We start from the raw sequence: 15,761 nt of genomic DNA on the forward strand, positions 1-15,761 counted from the left end.
ACAACACCTGAGTGGAGCCATTGAAACGTATTCAACACTGTAAGTTTATGGACAAAATATATTGAACTCACATATATCCAAATCATCAAAATAAGTTGTATCTCCAAACCACATATATATTTATGGAGGTCTCAATTTTTGCGTCTAAGTCATTCAGTAGACAAACACTAAGTGAATCTAGTACTATATGCCAGATCCTGTGGATACAAAGATGGACATGGTCCCTTGTCTTTGAATATCATACTGCCAGGCCACTTTTGTTTGGAATAAATATCTGACCTGTGAAACCACTGTCTGATGAGTTACAGCTCTAGGTGTAGACACAAAGAGTACAAACAGAAATAAGGAAACTATTGGACCTACAACCTCCCTCATGTATCATGACTTGAAAATTTACACGTTGATACAATGCCACAGTGATGAGGAAAAAGAGAATGAAAAAAAATATTGCCAAATATTTTAGGGAGCGCAGAAGAGAATATTTAGCATGAGCATCACATACAATCTCGTATTTTTTCAGGACTCTCAATGAAATGTATTATGTATCATGTATTATGGCATCTTTCATTTAAGTGGTCTAATCAGGGCTTTGGTGTATAAAAAAAATCACCCCTCCTTCTCCTAATGTCCTCCATGCTATTCCTTATGTTTCACAAATAAGTGAAACCATATGATAATTGACTTTCTCTGCTTGACTTATTTTACTTAGCAAAATGAAGGGGGGGAACCAGAGGGGGAGACGAACCATGAGAGACTACGGACTCCGGGAAACAAACTGAGGGTTTTAGAGGGGAGGGGGGGTGGGGAGATGGGTTAGCCTGGTGATGGGTATTAAGGAGGGCATGTACTGCATGGAGCACTGGGTATTATACGCAAACAATGAATCATGGAACAATGAATCATGGAACATCAAAAACTAATGATGTGGTAACTAACATAATAAAAAAATAAAAAATAAAATAAATAAAATTAAAAAATCACCCCTACCCAGAAGATCAGAGGTTGTTGAGTCCAGAACAGGAACTGCAAATATAAACAGGTTCATAGGAAAGATATTGAAACAGAACACCCGAAGGAGCACAATACCAACATGGCAGGCATGGCTGCAAAGGGAGAAGAGAAGTATAACAAGCCTAAGGGTGGTTTTAGCTTCCTGAAATGTGTTTTCTGCATCAGACATATTTGAGACACTCAGATTACAACCCCTGACTGCAAATCTGGGAAAACACCAATCACTCAGTTTCATTCCATAAAATTCACATTGCGATATAAAATGCTGGAATGCACTTTAATGGAGTTTGCATCTCTTTTAGGTTGGTTATACTTTATTTTACCTTGTGGAACTAGTACTAAATCACTTAAAACATTAAAAAATCCTTATCAGAACTCAAAGATGGCAATCCAGTTTCTGGCCTTCACTACCTGGGGACATGTCCAGACTGAACTATACAATGTGGCCATCAATAGAATATATTAAGAATCCGGTCACAATACTGTATAGCGCAAAGGCAGACAAAAGAGTTGAAAGATCTGGGTTTGAACACTTACAGAAATGTAGCTGTGGAAAGACCACTTAATTCTCAAATTTTAAGGTGCTTGATCTGGAGAAGCAGAGTATTATCTTCCCAGCCTACTACCCAGGAGTGTCAGGGGGACATAATGAAAATACCTTTTGAGACAAGGTTGTCAAGAACTATGAAAGCCAGTATTGGGGGACTTCTCAGTGGTATACATTTGTCTGATGTTTTCCATACAAAAAGTACAACTGTCACTAAACAGAGACATGATATACTCCAAAACAGTTTTCCTCTGGTTGTAATTTAAAAGCATAATTGAAGGCAACCAGATGTCTGCTTGGGAGGCACTATAATTGCATCTGTGTAAGATACCAGATGTGCCATTGTGACAAACGTGCGACAGCCCCCCGCCTTGGGCAGCCGGCAGTCATTAGGTGCCATGAGCAACAATTAGGTCATACCTACTTTCCAGTCTGTGCACTGGATTTTTTTAAATCATTTGTTAATATTTCTTCAAGCTCTGGTTTGTGTTCACCATTTATTCATTCATTAGATATTTGCTGACAGCCTACGATGCACTGAGCATTCTTTCCCCTCGCACCACAGCGTAGCCTGTGGAATTGCCAGGCATTCTCCCAACTGACCCTTCAGGAACCCTGTTCCGTTTGAGAGACAAATGAAAATACACTGCAGTCTAATTTTTTTTTAAGATTTTATTTATTTATTTGACAGAGAGAGCGCACAAGCAGGAGGAGCAGCAGGCAGAGGGAGTAGCAGGCTTCCCGCTGAGCAGGGAGACTGATGCGGGGCTAGATCCCAGGACCCTGGGATCATGACTTGAGCGGAAGGCAGACGCTTAACTGACTGAGCCACCCAGGCGCCCCACAGTCTAATTTTATTATTGAGAGGCAGAAAAGTATAGACTCCACATATCTTGGCAATGGCCTTTTGAAATCTGCACTGAGAGTCTGAACTGAACCCCCACCAGGAAAACGACTCCCCATCTACAGCTGGACAGGATCCACTCACTGCCCTTACACTGGAAGCCAGAGCCCCAAGCCCAAACAGCTAGACTGAAAAATATTCAACTCCGTGGTTATGAGTTACAACTTCAGTGGGAAGTCTCATCCCATCCTTGAGCACGAGGGGCACACCCGGCAAGGGGTATTCTGTTGAGTACAGAAGAGGAAGGGAGAGGGGATAAAGCAAACAAGAAATAGGCGTTGAAGGTCCTCCCTACCTGGGATGAGGCTAGGGCGGGGAGGTTGAAAGAAGTTCACTAGAAGTCCAGATGGGCAGCTGTCACATATGAATGAAGCAAAGAAATGACCCATCACAACAACCTTTTTATTTAATTCTTATTAGGTGCCAACAACTGTAAGGACTTTATATTCCTTGTTTCCATCTAAGATTTATGAAGCAACTTACATGTATTATCTTACTTGATCCTGACAGCCATTGCACGAGGTAAGGCCTGTGATTATCCCCATTTCATAGGGGCAGAAACTGAGCTTTGACACCCTCATGCAATTGCCCAAGCTCACTCAGGTACCACATGGAGCATCAGGGATCTGAACCCAGACTTTTGTACCTCCAAAACTCAAATTCTTACAGGCAAAGAAATAATTATGTCAAAGACGGCAAAAACAAGAAGGGCAGTAAAGACAGAACTTGAATAAGTCAACAAAATAAGAGTGAGGAAACCAAACAAAGAACTAAGCCACACCAATCCTAAGGGCTCAGGCTCACTGGACTCTGCCCATGTCAGCTTGATAGGTCACCACACACACACAACACACACACCACTGTCTCATGACACACCTGCAAAATAAAAGCTGCAACAACTACAAATGTAGTGCATAGAAAGCAGCTATGTGAGAATCATTATGAACTAGAACCTAGGGCAGGAATACAAAAGACTGGGGGTTGGGGGTGTTCTACCTATGTCGGGCTCATACTCACATAAAGGCCCAGGTTTTAAAGAGTCAAGACAAGGCCTTTTACAGTTCACTTGGACCCCGTAGAGCAGAGCACTGCCAAAGGATCCCGGTTGGTCATTTCCCCAAGAACATCTCATCACTTCTGCCTCACTGCCCACCTCCTTCCCAAGACTCTCCTACCTGTCTCTTCAACCATCAGCCTTTTAACCTGCAAGCACGGGTAATTTTAAAGCCAATTATTTATTTTTTAGATAAAGTAATACAAGGACAGCCACCAGCATTCAAATACTCTTACATCTAAGAAAAAAGCAAAAATTTTAGTTTTCTGCCTTAAGTATTAACAGACTCCTTGGATACTGTCATTTTTAAATTCAATTTTAGTCCCCTGAGTGCAATCAAAAACTGTCATATGCATCCTGCAGCGTTTAAAGGGTTTCCAGAGGAAAGGACAGGGGTAGGACATGGTTACCCAGAGGTAAATTCCAAAACCTTCCACTGTGCTGAATCCTTTGGGAAGCACATTAGAGAAGGGTGTTTGAAAAAAATATGAGCTTCCACTTACATTTTTTTTCCTTGAAAATTATGAGGGAGGGAGAAAGTAACCCTCTGCTCTATCTCTGATGTGAGAATAAATATTTAATTCTCAATTCCAGTCTAAGGGCCATTGGTGCCAGATAAAAGCAGGAAGCTTATTCTTTAGGGAAAACTTTAAGCTGCCTTCTCATCTTTACAATGTAATACCTTAAAAAAAGAGAATATGGTTAATGAGTTTAACTGAAAAATAAATTCAGATTATTTGATGAGGGGTTCCGTTTCCTTGAGAGTTCAATTTCATATTAAATTCTCTACTGCCAGAAAACCCACTTCTTAAAAATGAATGGCTAAAAATGGGATGGAAGACAGAGAAAACATTTTTAAATTAAAGATTTAAAACTTCACAAATGATGCATATTTGAGTACATGCTTAAGTAATGTATAACAATGTTACCAATTTAACATGTAACCTATTCTAAAAAACATTCTCTCCACCACTAACATTCATGCACTGGGTTACCTTAGCAACTGAAGGAATAGAATTCCAGCTCAAAATGTCAGAAAAGGAAGTGTGGAGAGGTTTGTTCCATGAGAGACTATCAGAAATAACAGAAGGCTAGAAAGTAATAGAGAGTGTGTATATAACTGATTGAAAAATGTTAAGATTTCCAAGAAAAACATTTAAAACCTCAGAGTTAGTTGATACCTGTCATGCACTAATTTCAAAACTCCTCAATCTTTTTTAAACAGTTTAGAAAACCTGTATTTTGTAATAACTCTTTCCTTTGTGGGTGTCCTGGTAGGACACCAGCTGATGTTATTTCAAACTTGCTGTCCAGTACAAAGCTTTGGGTCGGAAGAACAAAGCTGACATTTCACAGTCTGGGGGACAGCACGTCATTCTTATAGTTCAATATGCCATCCCCTGGCTAATAAGACCTAGAACATAAGTTGAGGCCAACCAACAAGCCATGCTCCTGAGCCTTGCTCTATTTTTTTCTATTTATACAGCCAGCAAATTGTACTCAAAGATAAAAACAGCAACCAAGGGGTGCCTGGGTGGCTCAGTTGGTTGAGTGACTGCCTTCAGCTCAGGTCATGGTCCTGGGGTCCTGGGATCGAGTCCCACATAGGACTGCCCCTGCTCTGCGGGGAGCCCGCTTTCTCCCTCTGCCTCTGCCTGCCACTCCCCTTGCTTGTGCTCTCTGTCAAATAAATAAATAAAATCTTAAAAAAAAAAAAAAAAAAAGCAGCCAAGCTCTATTTCAAGTGTTAAACAAATCTTGCTTCTTACTGGTTACAGTTCTCTTTCCTCTATTCAAAGAGAGCTCAACAGATATTATCCTTTGTCAGACATCGCTGGCCCACACATTTCCTTCTGCTGTTGCCTAGAAAGAAGGTGAGGACTCTGGGTGTGCGGCCTGAAGCACAATGTAGATGTCACAGAAAACTGGCAGTTCCCACTTAGTCTTTAGTTATGAACTGTTATTTCTCACTTAATCGTTTCTCCTGAGATAAAAAAGCAATATAACTGCTCTTTAAATGCCTTAAGGTAACACTAAACAATTAAGACACATTTTTTAAAGATTTTATTTGTTTGAGAGAGAGAGAGAGAGAGCACAAGCAGGGGGAGTGGCAGAGGGAGAGGGAGAAGCAGACACCCCGCTGAGCAGGGAGCCCGACACGGGACTCGATCCGAGAACCCCGGGATCATGACCTGAACCGAAGGTAGATGCTTAACCGACTGAGCCACCCAGGTGCCAATTAAGATACATTTTAACAGTCACCGAATGACCCCCACTTTTATAAAATTTCTTCCGATGTTCTTTTGTCCTTCTGCATTTTTTTTTCTTTTCCCCCCATTAGTTGTAAAGTGTAGAAAAGATTCTCCTTCAAAGGGAACTAATTTACAAAGACCCTATTAATAAAATAGAGCATCATGCTAACCACCCTTCTGAGTAACAGCATGACCTATCCATTAAACTCATGGTCCCTGACAAGGTTTCTACTTTTCCTCTAAGTCAATATTAATTACAGTGGAACTTGTTTTTGCACATACCAATACTACTTAGACTTGCCCTGACAACATGTAGTCTGCAACTAATACATTTCTTTAATTTCTCGATTCTCAAATATTCTCATCTTTGAAATCAGTAATTTTATTAATTATCTAAGGCACTTTCAGTGGGTCCTACCAGTTCCACCCAGTATTTTTGGGGGGACAGCTCCCTAAATATAGCAGCTGTGTTTAGGTCCAAGACAGTCCTGCAGAAAAGTTTCACAAGCTCAGTTGGCTTACCCTAAAAATTTCTTCCATTCACAGAATCAACTATAAAGGCAAGAGTCAAGTTTAACTCTTTTCACTTGATAAAGCAATCTGCCAATTAAAATTTTCTTTATTTAAAAATTATATTATGTATGCCCTGCAGATTTAATTCATGATATCACTTTTCTTAAAAGTTCTTGCCACGAAAAGGAAATGGTACTTAGGTAACAGGATGGAGTTGTTACCTAATGTTATAGCAGTAAACATTTTATAGTATATAAATGTATCAAATCAACACATTGTACACCTTAAACTTACACAATGTTGTATGCCAACTATGTCTCAAAAAGCTGGCAAAGAAGATTGTGTTATGTTTTCATAATTGTTATAACAGAGTTCCATCTTTTCCATAACTAAAAATTTGTGCCTATAATGAGACCTCTGAATGTATGAACTATTTTATGTAGAGAACTGTAGAAAACGCCAAAGTCACTGTTCCTAATAATTTACCTTGGCAAAAAAGGAATTAAATCTGTAAATTATTGCTACATATTGGTTTGTAAATGTAAATATATGCTGAGAGAGGTAGTCTTTTTGAGTTTTTTTTTCCTTAATGTAAGTGCGCTCATTTTTCTTCTATCAGAAAGCTTAACCAGGACAACCTCTACTTATTCCATAGGTTGGGATAAGAGCGATTATGTTCCTAAAGGCAATGCTCTCGTCCTCTGAGATGGTATTTGTAGTCCCTTTGGGCTCTTTACTCAAATGGTAGCCTTCTCGTGGAGATGGGAAGCTTAGTGCTTGCCAGCCATGTTGGGCTTCTGGGAACACAAGCGAAGTAATTCGGTTGAGCAGGAAGGGAACACTAACTCACAAGTTATGAAACAAAGGAAAGCACCAAGGAAATGAAACAAAATACCTTATCCCAGTTAATCTAATTGTCAAAATTATGCCAATCTCTGAGAACTATAGCTGTCCAAAAAAAAACAGGCAAAGTACCCAAAACAAAAAAAGATAAACTGTGACATTTTGTTGGATATATTATTCTACTCCAAGTTTTACTGCAAATATGGGGTCCTGATATCCCGCAAACGTTTTTTATCATGAAAACTATTTCAAAGAACTGGGCTTAATTTTATGAAACAGAAATCCAATTTTATTTATGGCACAAAATTAAATAAAACCAGTGATATTTCCTTCCCTAGAACATATAATAAAGTTGCATTTTGAGTAATGATGGGTAAGAAGCAGGGCCAAGAAAAATCTCTGCTTTTCTTGATGAGACACAACACTCTGCTCAGCCTGGCCCTTCTCCAGGATCTCAGGCCTCCCTGAGAACACTCAGTGATTGAAGAGGAAAAAAGTGAGGGATTATAAAATGCAAAAGGCAAGGAAACGCAGTCAGGCTTCCCAGTAAGGCTTCCACCAGACTCTTCCAAGACAGAATCATTACAGATATCAATTAATCCTCATTCAGCACATCCATTTATCCCACAAAAAAAGCATAAATAAATAAACACAAAGAATTTTAAGCACAAATGGCGAAGCTTTAAATCATTTCTGGGTAAGTATTAGGAGAAATAATTAGTAGGAAAGAAACTGTTTTCCACTTAGGATGCCACTACCATTTAACACACAATGAACTCCAGCAGGCCATGTGCCACCGTTTCTTAGTCTGCGATTATTTCGCTACCTCGAAGACAAGCAGCACTAATAAAATCGGTTAATTAGGAGAGGATGCATTGAGCATGTACAAGATTCTCAACTGCTCAGATGAAAACTCTACTAAATTGAAAAAGAGGGACCAGGTTGCTGACACAGGAGACTCCTGAACTCTCCTCCTCCCATGGAAGCGCCAAATGTACAGCAACACCCACAGCAATTCTCTCTGAGAGAAATCCAGGAACTAAGTGAATGACTTCTCTCATACACAGGGTAAATGTGGAAGCACCACATCAGAATGGGTACAAAAGGCTGAGACACACTCACCATAAACTCTGCCCCTGGCACAGCTCAATACAATCAGAAGGGAACCCCAACTCCCAGCTCCTCCCTGAGGAATGAAAGGTTTGGATCACATCTAGCACCCCAACTTTGAAAGCCTCCACCGAGCTGAGAAAGCCAGTGGAGCCTGCATCCAAGAGTCCCACAGGACTACAGCAAAGAAGTAGTTCTTAACAGGCAGACAAGCACTCACCATAACCATTCCCTCAGGGTTCAACATAGAGGAAGCAGGTGGAAAGACACATCTCCCAGTCCTTCCCTGGAAGGAATTTGACTGCATACTTTATAAACTGCTGCTTAAGGGTCCACTTTCTCATTGGCATGCACCTAGGAGCTGACTGTGATCTTCCCTGGACCCCAACGGAGCCAGTGCGCAATCCCCCACCCCTTCTTGGTTTGGTTCATTCCAACAATAGATCCAGGTCACCAGCACCTCTCTGGAAGCAGCTTGTACACACATCTGGTGCCCCAGGTTTTACAGCTGTCACCTAAGGGACAGCACCCCTGAATGCCTAGCTCTGATAGCCAATGAGGCTCGCCTTGAGTCCCGCAGGAGTGTATTGGATAAAGAAGTAATTGTTAATGGATGCACACAGAAGCCCTGGCTGCAACTATCCCTCTGGGGTTCAGCACATACTGTCCCAGCTTATGCTTGAGCATAGGGTTTCTAATCAGCCTGCATCTAGGTGATAACTGAGATCTTCCCCTACAGGACACTGATGGGTCTTGGCACACCCTCAACTACTGGGTACCACTAAGAACAAAGACAGCAACTTGGGCAATCACTAAAGTTTGAGAAGCAACCAGGAACTTGGGCTAGGCTGACCAACAAGGTTCATCTAGAGGAAACCAGTCTGTCAAGACCGGGAGAGGTGTCTGTTTCATCTATTGTACAGAAACCAACACAAAGAGTCAAAGAAAATGAAAAAAAAAAAACAAAAAACAGGAGAATAGGTTCCAAAAAAAAGAACAAGATAAATTTCCAAAAATCAGTCTTAATGGAGGTAAGTGATTTATCCAATACAGAGTTCAGAATAACAGTCATAAAGATCCTCTCCAAGGTTGGGAAAGCAGTGTGTGAACAAAGTGATAATTTTAACAAAAAAAGGTAGAAAATATAAACAACTACCAACCAGAAATCATAGAGCTCAAGAATATAATACATGAAATGAAAATTCAAAAAAAAAAAAGATTCAATAGCAGACTAGATCAAATGGAAGAAAGGATCAGCAAACTTGAAGATAAGGTAGTGGAATTCATCCACACAGAGGAGCCAAAAGAAAAAAGGGTGTTAACTCCATCCCTGAACAGTGATGTTGTAGAGAAGTTCCACTATGAGTCTAGGCTTCAGGCAATGTTACCTCCATCACTGTAAACTGTTCTAAGAGAAAGTCTAGAAAAGTTCCTAGAAATTTTCAATAAATTGTTTACAATACCAAGATTTTATCCTTTGTCTGTAGCCTCATTTGTCCAGACCAAGTACAATTTGCATTCTACATATGTACATACAATATACTCTATATATGGAAATCCATTCACATATGCACATGAAAGTCAACTTTTACTGAGAACTTAGTATATTCAGAGACTGTTATAGAAGATTCACTACATATTATCTAATTTAATCATTACAACAAGCTGATGAGATGGGTACTATAATGCTTCATTTCAGAAGTTAAAACTCTATGACATAAGAAGTGAAGTAACTTGCCCAGGATGCCTCATAGCAACAGGGTCAGGATGTGAACCCAGCTCTAAAACATAGATTTTCAATGACTGTGACACTAGAATTGTTCTCCCATAAAATATATCTCATGCAAAGTAAAGAACCTCTTGGTGACATACATTTGCCTACTTTAAGGATATGGATAAACAAGGGTCATTACCAACGGATGCTTAGAAAACACAAATACATTTCCAAATAGCAATAAAAATGGCAGTTAGGTGACCCTTGCCAACTTGACAGTTAGCCTAGTGTTCACCCAACTTACCTGATTATGTATATCTATCAGCATTGACTGTGCAGACATATAGCCCCAACACAGAAAATAGTATGCATGTATTATTGTCAGTCCACAGAATTAAGATTTAATTCATTCCTAAATTTTAGGATGAAAATATAGCATGTGGGTAACATGAATCCCATTTAGAAGGCTCTTAGTTTAAGTTATTCATGTGCAATAATTAAGTCCCATAACCTTCAACAATTTGTCATCTGCAGAGGCACACATTAGCCCACTGCAGACTCCAAGCTGCTATGCCGAGGGAGGTGCTGCACTAGGGAAGGAGCCCTGCTTCTGACCTGCAACTGCTGCTCCTGGAGGCTTGGGGGCACTTTACTTGTGGCCTTGAGTGCAGTGACTGGTGAAAAAGTATGAAAACTTTATGCCTTTGTCAAAATGAATCTGCCTTCCAAAAAGTAAAACACCCTCCAATATTAGAGGTTGTTTTTTTTTTTTTTAACTAGGAGGCTTAAGAAAATGAAGTTCCTTAATCAGAAAACACATATATATACAAATCAATACATATGTCAGTACATACATGTATATCAACATATATGCATATATACATGTATGCCTGGACATACAGGAACATACTCATGTATATATGTATGTGTATATGTGTGTATATACGTGTGTGTATACATGTATATACATTCATATATACATGATAAAGTTCCTTAGCCAGAAAACATGTACATTTTTCATATATATATGAATTATAATAGTGCTATCTAGGATGTGTGACTTCCTTTTGAAGGTCCTAAAATACAACTTCCATTCTTAGCACAAATACTTCTTGAATACTTGATATGTTCCAAGCCATTTGGTAGGTCTTGGAGATAATGGTGAGGAGAACAGATATCACCTAGTCCCCATGGTACCCACCCTTCACACTTATCAATCAGCTACCATACAGCTCGGTATAGCACACAGGAGTCAGACACGGCTCAACAATGAACTAGGCTTGTGACCGGTCTCATCCACGTTCTTCAGGAATAAGAAACATCTTTAATTTCCCAAGAGAGTTTTAATTTAACCCTGACTGAAAGAAACAAATGGAGATCCTCTCTGTTTGTGGCATATGGCCTTAAGATTCTGTTTACAAAAAGCATATACCTTTACCTCGATTAGTGCATTTAATCTTATCCACCATCAAATTTAAACCAGTCTGTAATTAGAATTTATCAGGGGGTGCCTGGGTGGCTCAGTTGGTTAATCGTCTGACTTCCACTCAGGTCATGATCCCAGAGTCCTGGGATCAAGCCCAGCGTCGGGCTCCCTGCTCAGCAGGGAGTCTGCTTCTCCCTCTCCCTCTGCCCCTCCTCCTGCTTCTGCTCTCACTCTTGCTCTCTCTCTCAAATAAATAAATAAAATCTTAAAAAAAAAAAAAAAAGAATGTATCAGGAAGTAGAAACTCTTAAAAATAGCATCATTTCATCACTAGAGTCATACAATAATAGAGAAAGACAGCAAAAGTATATGTGTTCAATAAAACACAAAACAACATCAATTTCTAATAAAATCGTGTGATTTGTTGCATGGAGCACTGGGTGTTATATGCAAACAATGAATCATGGAACACTACATCAAAAACTAATGATGTACTGTATGGTGACTAACATAACATAATAAAAAAAAAATTGTGATTTGTAATCACCAAAAGAAGTATCTATTGAATAACAGTTTAGCCTCAAGCCTTGCATGGACTTATATAAAACATCCACCTTTGTTCACACACAGATCCCACATGATTGGTGTTAAGAGTCTATTCAGTCTTCTAATAAACAGGAGCCACCCGGAGGTTTCTCCAGAAGTTAGTACAAATGTTCGAATGCTCTCCGTGACACTGGCATTTTAAAGACGTCAACACATTGGTTTTATTTCCTGCATGCCACATTTGTTCGAAGTGTTCCCACAGAGCTGGCTGCTTGTTCTTCCTGATGGCTGCCTGATGGTTCCACCTACTTGGAGAAATGGCACAGCAAGAAGAGGTACCAATGGAAGGAGTGCCACAGTCCAAAGCAGCTAGCTCAAGAGCTTGCCACCAAGAAACAGTCCTTCCCTCCTTGAGGCAAAGCTCTTCACCACCAGGAATAGAGCCAAATAGCATCACCCAGCCCAGGGTTGAGTGACTCAGGATCTCAGGGAAGCCAGTCACGTCAGAATAAGGCTCAGGACAAAAATGGGCAGGAAAATCAACCCATGGAGACAGACAACAAATTGTAAGGCACATTCTCAACTTCACATCAAGAAAAGACATCTGAATATCCGGGTGAAGACCCACCTTCAAGTGAAGAATTTCCCAAGACAGTCCACTCAAGAGGCAACTCCAGATGGGTCAGAGCCAGCACGAGCTCCTCGTCCAACGCAGGCAGGGCTCCCACCGTCAGGGCAAATGGAGTCAGCAAGGTCTGATGACTATCAGTGGTGAGGCGATCAGCTTGAGTGACTAGCAAACGAGCCAGCCGGCAAGCCATGTTGTCCACGTAGGTCACTGAGCCGGAGGCCATGGTCACTGGGGAGTAACCTTCTGAGCAGAGGCACACAGATACCGTCACCGTCTCCTGAAGTCCATGGCCTGGACAACAAGACAGTAAACAGTTCACCTACAGTCTACAGGAGATGCTCACCCAGTGTCCAAGTCAGGGGTCACCAGTCTCGCTGCACTGAGAACGGAGACCACACGCTTCCAGAGAGCAAAGCAGAAGAGAAATGCAGCCAGTTATCTTTAAATGCTGCCATGTTTGTGGGGCCAAATTAAAGCTGATTCCATCTTCTTTCAATGACTCCTGATTTTAAAAGTAACTTTTAGGAGCTCTGAACACTTCAATGTCTATTCTCTTATCATCAACAAACACCGTTATTTGGCGGTGTTTGTACTTCTACCCCAACCCCTGAATTCAAGTTCATCCTCTTAAAGGCCTTTGCCCTTTCCTCCTCGGCCACTTCCTCCTGAGTCCTATATTTTTATGTATTTTTTTTAGATGATAGTTTCATAAAGTAGCTCCAAAGAGTTCCTTTGAATGTGAGTTAGGGTGGGTGAAGAGAACTCAACAGAAATACTTAACATACGTTGTTCATTGCCCCCACTCCCACCACTTCTGAGAATGACTTTTGTGTCTTGGAGGTGTTAATATTTCTATTGTGGGTGGTTATCTAATCCTACTACCTGTCCTTCCTACTTATACTCTTCTTTCACTTGGCTAGGGTGGGTGAACTACTACCCAGGTACATTTTTATGCTGTACTTGGCAGAATACCCAGGAATTAGTACCACCAAACTGCTGTGATTATTGTAATCACAGCCAGACAGAAGAAGTGTTAACATTCAGCCACCACTCAGTCAGCTGAGTGTCTGCCTTTGGCTCAGGTCATGATCCCAGGGTCCTGGGATCAAGTCCCACATTGGGCTCCCTGCGGGGAGCCTGCTTCCCCCTCTGCCTCCCTCTCTCTTTCTCTGTCTCTCATGAATGGATAAATAAAATCTTAAAAAAAAAAAAAAACATTCAGCCACCACTGGCCCCCAAGCAAATGGCTAATAGGAGCCTTAATAGGAACAAGAGCATCCCAGCTCACTAAGTGATAACTACTGTCATGCTCACATCACCTCTTCAAAAATGACCCAGTGGTGCAAGCACATAATGCAGCCCTCCGTCCCCAGGCTACACTTCCAGGACAGACTACAGAAATCTGCTCTACACACTTCCGAAAGGTTACCCTGGCAAAGCTCTAACAGGAGACATTTAAGGTTCAGAAACAGGGACTGTCACCTGTCTGTACGGAATCTGTTAAAAACAAAGGTGAGGGGGTGCCTGGGTGGCTTAGTCTGTTAAGGTCGTGATTCTGGGGTCCTGGGATCGAGCCCCACATCAGGGTCCCTGCTCAGTGGGGAGTCTGCTTCTCCCTCTCCCACTCCCCCTGCTTGTGCTCTCTCTCTCTTTCAAATAAATAAATAAAATCTTAAAAAAAAAAAAAAAGGTGAGAACCCTCACTTCGAAGTAGGCCACAATATCATCAAACAGATCTTCTTTAACACACAAGGAGTGGGAAAGAGGCTCACCCTTACATCCAAGTAAAGAAAATGACAAAATTTTAAAATGAGGATTGGCACTTCAGTTATTATTTTCATTCTTCCTCCATAAGAGGCTTCATAAAAGAAAACCAAGCAAAGAAGGAGAAGCAAAAGGCAGTAAAGACATAAACGGAAATGCCGAAGCCCAAAAGGCAGAGGCAAAAGAGACAGACCCGAAGTGACTCTGTGCTATTAATGAGGTTTGACTATTTTTTTTCTTATAAGGATGGCAGTTATTAGGCCAGAAAGAGAAGTGATTAAAATTGCTCAGTTTCTAAATGTTACTACCTGGGTCTGGTTTTCCACTATCGCTCTCAAATACTTGTTTAAAGTTGTTCAACTTCAATTTAGAATGTCAACATAGATGTAATTCAGAAAAATGCTCTTTTTTGTTTCCAAATTACTTGGAATGCCTTGGTTTTCATTGCACATTATACTCACTACTCTTTATGGACTGCATTATATTCTGTAAATTCATGTATGACCATGCATTGGATGTATGCCTGGATTACCAATAAAAATACACATACATCTATAGGCATAGCAAAAGAATGGTTGGTTAGTATTTATTACTTGGCTACTTGTGTAGTCAGAAGGAAAGGCTGGGGTGCCTGGATGGCTCAGTTGGTTAAGTGTCTGCCTTCGGCTCAGGTCATGATCCCAAGGTCCTGGGATCGAGTCCCATGTAGGACTCCCTGCTCAGTGGGGAGCCTGCTTCTCCCTCTCCCTCTGTCTGTGGCTCTCCCTGCTTGTGCACACACACACTCTTTTTCTGTCAAATAAATAAATAAAATCTTAAAAAAAAAAAGGAAAGGTTAACGATAATCATGCCCAACTAAATCTGTTAACCTTTATAGAAAGCATTACATCAATTACAGCAGCATGTTAAAAAAAATGCGCATAGTCTCAGAAATGGGACAACAGATTGATCTGATGAGCAAGTCCAGGGTTAAAAAACCTTTGTACTTCTCTGCAATTCTCACTATGTCTGTGTTGTTTGCATGTTTACTGTCTACCTTCTCTCTGCATGGAACAGATAAACTGCAGAAGCACTTAGAAATATCTTTCCTCTAAAAATGAGGCCAATTCTACCCTTAAAAATACTGAAGGTTCCCTACATGATGCAATATAGAGGGTCTCAAAGTCCCACGATTAAGGAAAACTAATCCATCCACAAACTAGAACAACAAAACCCTCCCCTCCTGCAAGTAATAACATCTTCATTACACCTTTGGGCTACAGATTCATGTCTCAGATACATAACCCACAGCCCAATGAAACTACGCAACTGTATCTGAGAACTATTAGCTCTTAAGAAACATTAACACGAAATATTAATGAGTCATCTGTCACCATGGTAATTGAAGAAGACATGTAGGAGAATGACAAGTTTCTGAACATGAACATTTTGGTGGTGGGAAGAGAA

At 40.6% G+C, this 15,761-nt stretch overlaps 1 protein-coding gene across 12 annotated transcripts in view; it reads right to left on the reverse strand.

Annotated features, from left to right (window-relative positions):
- Nucleotides 1–15,761, reverse strand: part of ARHGEF28 (Rho guanine nucleotide exchange factor 28) — a 306,584-nt gene that overhangs the window by 154,532 nt on the left and 136,291 nt on the right. For all 12 annotated transcript variants that reach the window (XR_013445747.1, XR_013445748.1, XM_036080795.2 and 9 more), the window contains one exon: nt 12,549–12,842. Coding sequence is in view for 10 of the 12 variants with exons in the window: in XM_036080795.2 (XP_035936688.1) it covers nt 12,549–12,842 (294 nt within the window). In the remaining 2 variants the exon portion in view is untranslated. The remainder of the gene's footprint in view (nt 1–12,548; nt 12,843–15,761) is intronic.

Source organism: Halichoerus grypus, chromosome 2, assembly GCF_964656455.1.
Source record: "Halichoerus grypus chromosome 2, mHalGry1.hap1.1, whole genome shotgun sequence".
In the NCBI taxonomy this organism is placed as follows: Eukaryota; Metazoa; Chordata; class Mammalia; order Carnivora; family Phocidae; genus Halichoerus; species Halichoerus grypus.